The sequence below is a fragment of the Triticum urartu genome, chromosome 7 (genome assembly GCF_003073215.2).
Source record: "Triticum urartu cultivar G1812 chromosome 7, Tu2.1, whole genome shotgun sequence".
NCBI classification, from domain to species: domain Eukaryota; kingdom Viridiplantae; phylum Streptophyta; class Magnoliopsida; order Poales; family Poaceae; genus Triticum; species Triticum urartu.
This window is the reverse complement of record NC_053028.1, coordinates 433,115,522-433,120,291: the sequence shown is the minus strand read 5'-3', so window position 1 is coordinate 433,120,291 and position 4,770 is coordinate 433,115,522. Positions and strand designations below refer to the sequence as shown.

Here is a 4,770-nt window from a genome sequence, read left to right as displayed (position 1 = left end):
CAACGGGGGCATGGGCACTCCCCCGTTGCTGAGCTTCCGCCCCGTCGGCCGGCGCGCATGTCCGGCGACGCCGGGATGTTCGCCTGGAACATGAGCCACGACTCCTGTTCGCGGAGCGTGCGGCGGCTGAAGCCGTTGGCCGCGCCTTGTCTCCGAGGAAACACTCGGCCATCGGGAGAGGGGGGGAGAGGGAGGGCTCGGCGGCGGCTCACGGGAGAGGGAGAGGGAGGGCTCGGCGGCGGCGCTCAGGAGAGGTAGAGCTCGGCAGCTAGGGTGGGGCTGGTGTGGCCAGAGGCGAGCGAGGCCACCGGCTTATATAGCCGCGCCGCGCCCGTGTGTACGCGTGCGAGAGAGGGGAGGCATCGGCGCGCCGCCCCGTGACGCGCCGCCCGTGAGGAATCAATGGCAAGGCTGACCGGCGGCAGCCTTGCCATTGATTCCCCGCGGAAACCGAGGCGTTGGGGGAAGACGAGGCGCGGTGTCGCTGACGCGGCTGGCCCGCGGCTCTTTCGTGCTAAAACCGCTCGTCCCGGCGCCCCCGGACATCCCCAGCGCGCCGGGTTTGGCCTGGGTCCGCCGGCGCTGATTTCAGCCCATACCGGCAAAAATCAGACTCCTGGGGACGCGACTGAGCCTTTTTTCGACGCCGGCGTGAAAAAATCTTCTCGGGAGGCCTTTCTGAAGACGCGGCTAGAGATGCTCTAAGCAGCAGGAACTGCATCGACAGTATTTAACAATTCCTACTATATATCCATAGAGTTTGCTAAAGTAAGTTTTGTACATGAGCTCAGAGAAGCTAATCAATGGCCCATGAGTTTTGCACCATTTTTCATGTTTTTATAACTTTATTAAGCGGTCAAAAAACATGACCACGAAAGAAGATAAAATATATATTTTGTCAACGTCTGCATTCCAGGCGGTTATGAAAAATTGAACATTTAAATTCGAAAGTAGTTTTTCTTATCTGGTCCTCTAGAGTCCGGACACAAGAAGTACCAACTCATATCTGTCTCTATATATATATACGGATGTAGCAACGCATTCCATCAAATCTCCGTTTTATCTGTTGCAATCTTGCAACGGCGCCGGCGTTGGTGACCATGGTGGCGGCGACCATCACGAAGACGGCCCGTGGGACGCACGTCCTGGACATCCACGGCTTCAGCGGCCTGAGGAAGAAACAATGTGACGTAGATGGCTTTCTGTACTCGCCGACCTTCACCGTCAGCGGCCTCGACTGGGCAGTCCGCTACTACCCCGACGGCGATAACCACCATGCCGGCGGCAACTTGGAGTTGTCGGACCATGTTGCCGCCTTCGTCGAGCTAGTGACCGAGGGCGCTGCGGCCTGGGCGCGCGTCGGGTTCGGGCTGGTCGACCAGACCACCGGCGAGACGGTGCCGCTGTTCCGCGAGAAGGACCCGATCCTGTTCGACGCCAGCAGCGAGGACACGTGCACCTGGGGCGCCGGCGAGCTCGCCAGGAGGAGGCACCTCCATGCCGGCTCGCGGTACGTCATCGGTGACCGCCTCAAGATCGAGTGCGCCATCGACGTCTGCAGCGACCTTCTCACCTTCGACGACCCGCCACCGTCCTCCGGCCTGCCGCTCTTCCAGCAAGCCGGCTACGGCAGGGAGGAGCCGGACGTGATCATCGAAGTCGCAGGAGAGACGATCGCCGCGCACTACTGCATCCTCGACGCCCGGGCGCCTGGCTTTCTCAAGCGCCACATCCACACGGCGACGACACGCAGCGACAGGAAGGTGCAGATCTCCGTGGACGGCGGAGACATGCCGGCACAGTCGTTCAAGGCGCTGGTCGACTTCGCCTACACGGACGCGCTGCCGGTCGTGGGTGGCCTTAATGGGGCCGGCCACAAGGCGATGATCCGGCACCTCCTTATCGCCGCCGAGCGGTACGGCATGGGCAGGCTGAGGGCGATCTGCGAGCGTGTCCTGTGCAAGAGCCTCGACGTCGAGACCGTGGCAGCCACGCTGGCCATGGCTGACCGACACGGCTTCAAGAAGCTGAGTGAAGCTTGCGCCGAGTTCATGGCTTTTCCCTGAGATTTTTTTTCAAAACTATCATGTTTTTTGTAGCAATTTCGAAAACTATAGGACGTAATGCAAAAAAATCAAAACTAGTAGCCCGTCGGCCATTCTTTGGGCGAAGTACTACTTTTCGGCCACAGTTAGGCCGAAGTACTACTTTTCGGCCGGCCGAAGTAGTACTTTTCGGCCATCCCCTGGCCGAAAAGGCACTTTTTGGTCAACTCTAGACCGAAATAGACTTTTTGGTCTAGTCTAGGCTGAAAAGTCACTTTTTGGTCAACCCTGGGTCGAAGTTGCATGGCTCATGCTGAAATGTATTTTCCCGCCCACCCCTTCCCGCCATATGTTTCCGCCACCCGTTTCTCGCCAATCCCTTCCCGCCTTATTTTCCCGCCAATCCCTTCCCGCCTTATTTTCTCGTCAATCCGTTCCCGCCTTATTTTCCCGTCAATCCCTTCCCGCCTTATTTCCCCGCCAATCCCTTCCCGCCTTATTTTCCCGCCAATCCCTTCCCGCCAACCCTTTCCCGCCATACCGCAGTTATTCTTTCCCGCCATTTTCTCCTCTGTATCTATAAAACCCGCTTCAGGCGGAGGTGGATAAGCATTCCAGTGTAGTGTAGTCGAGATGTCCCATTTTCCATTCGATCGTAGTTTTCACCCTGAGATGAGCAGCACCCTGCTGAGTCTAGCTACCGATTTCAGGATGGACAATAGGATAGTTCCATGGGACGAACTCACCGGTAGTGACACCATAATGAATGAGTTGGCTCACCAATTATGTAGGTCTGGGTGGCCTGAAAGGACCTATGAGGAGGTACGTCAAAAACTTCTTAGGTTGCATGAAAGATGGAAGAAGGTGGTGGAGCCAAAGATTGAAACTTTCAGAAGGACTACAGAAAAGCATCCATTTTTATGGACTGAGGAGAGCGAGGACGACGATGATATCTTCATGCCGCCGCTTCCGGGTTCTGCATCGTCGAAAGGCAAGAGTTCTGCATCGTCCAAAGGAAAGAGTTCTGCATCCGCGAAGGGCAAGAGTTCTGTATCGACCAAGGGCAAGAGTTCTGCATCGACGAAGGGCAAGAGGAGCGCATCGTCGAAGGGCAAGAGGGCTGCATCAACGGAGGATGACGATGATGACTTCATGTAGTATGTAAGATGTATTCCAGTTGTACCGTTTTATTCAGATGTATTTGCATTATTAGTTTGTATTGTATTATTGTAGGGCATTATGTTCTATCTGAATTTCATTTTGTAGTATGTAAGATGTATTGCACAAGTTCAGCCGCACCGTTTAATTCAGATGTACTTGTATCTTAATTATCGGTTGTAGTCTATTTGGAAATGTAACTGAAATAAGAATGCGAATTAATAGTAATATGTCTCTCGCATACATAAAACAATATATGTCTCCTGATCACATAGAAGCAAGTGCGATAGTAACACATACATGAAGCATGTCTCATACATAAATACTGACGCACAGCTGCGAATAGTCTGAAACTAACATAGATAATGAGTCATACATAGATAGATAAGCATATCACTGCGGGGGACGACGACGAGTCTGGGTCTTCCTCGGGCGAGGACCGGAAGGCGATAAGCGCTGAGGCGGTGGACGAGGCTCGCGATAACCACGACCATAGTTAACCTCGTCTGTCACGGTCTGTGTCTCCTGCGTCGGTGGTGGTGGTGGAGTGTGAAACACTGTCTGCGAGAAGCCATAAATGTTTGTAGCTTGGTCATCATCCTCGCGGTCGCCCTCAAAGTACGAAGCACCACCACTAAGGATCGGTGACTGCTCTGAATGCATGAACGGTTGCGAATGGTTGCCGCCTGTGGTAAAGTAAAATTGATACAAATGCATGAACGAAGCACCACCAGTAAGCATCAGTGACTGCTGAGAATGCAAGAACGATTACTACATTGTTCAAAAGAATGTAGTGAGTAGTGTTACCTAGATTCATCTGCTGATGCCAGGAAGAGCTCTCTGGCTGTGAAGGAGGTGGCTCATGCCAGGAAGAGCTCCCTGGCTGTGAAGGAGGTGGCTCATGCCAGGAAGAGCTCCCTGGCTGTGAAGGATGAGGTTCTGCACGGTGCACAGAGGGTCGTGGTTCTGAACGGTGCACAGAGGGTCGTGGTTCTGAATGTTGTACAGAGGGACGTGGCAGACGATGTGCTGGAGGAGGAAGTGCAACATCCGAAGTCCGTCTACACGTAACAGCTGCGTAAATCCCGCGTAGCTTGTCATCAAGACACCTCAACCATGAGACGCCCTCTCGCGGTGGGATAGTTTCTCCCCTCTGAAAGCGCCGCATTAAAGCGGAAACCTCCTCTCGCGCCTGTAGTGTCAAGTCACCCTGTACACAAAGAGTGAACCAATTATATCCTTGTTGTATGATAGACACCACGAATAGACAACCAAGCGAATATGTCCAGATTAACAAAAGACTTAACATATGAGAACCAAGGCATTTACCGCGTGGTGTCTGGTTCCCACAACAGAGGCAGTTGGGTACATATCGCTGGTGAGAGGGGCTTCGATCTGATCAGGAGCAGCTGATGGAACCAAGTAGATCCTCGTTGTATGCCGGTAACGCTGCAGATACAACCCGAACATTTCCCAGTTAAAGGGCCGAACCTCACCCCAGATATTTGTCGCGGCGGTAGTCCATTCGTCAACATAAGGGGTAATGCTCTGAATCCAATAAGCCATG

General features: G+C 53.7%; 1 protein-coding gene across 1 annotated transcript; it reads left to right on the top strand.

The window, feature by feature from the left end:
* The first annotated feature begins 1,100 nt into the window (after window positions 1–1,100).
* Window positions 1,101–2,066, top strand: LOC125526028 (BTB/POZ and MATH domain-containing protein 1-like). The gene is made up of 2 exons (XM_048691052.1): window positions 1,101–1,223; window positions 1,296–2,066. The coding sequence occupies exons 1-2, from the start codon at window positions 1,101–1,103 to the stop codon at window positions 2,064–2,066; spliced, it is 894 nt and encodes a 297-aa protein (XP_048547009.1).
* The last annotated feature ends 2,704 nt before the right edge of the window (window positions 2,067–4,770 follow it).

Excerpts from the sequence above, each read along its gene's own strand:
- LOC125526028 (XM_048691052.1), top strand. The coding sequence starts at position 1,101 with ATGGTGGCGGCGACCATCACGAAGACGGCCCGTGGGACGCACGTCCTG. Across the intron at positions 1,224-1,295 it reads TGTACTCGCCGACCTTCACC|TTGTCGGACCATGTTGCCGC; the intron begins GTCAGCGGCCTC and ends GGCAACTTGGAG.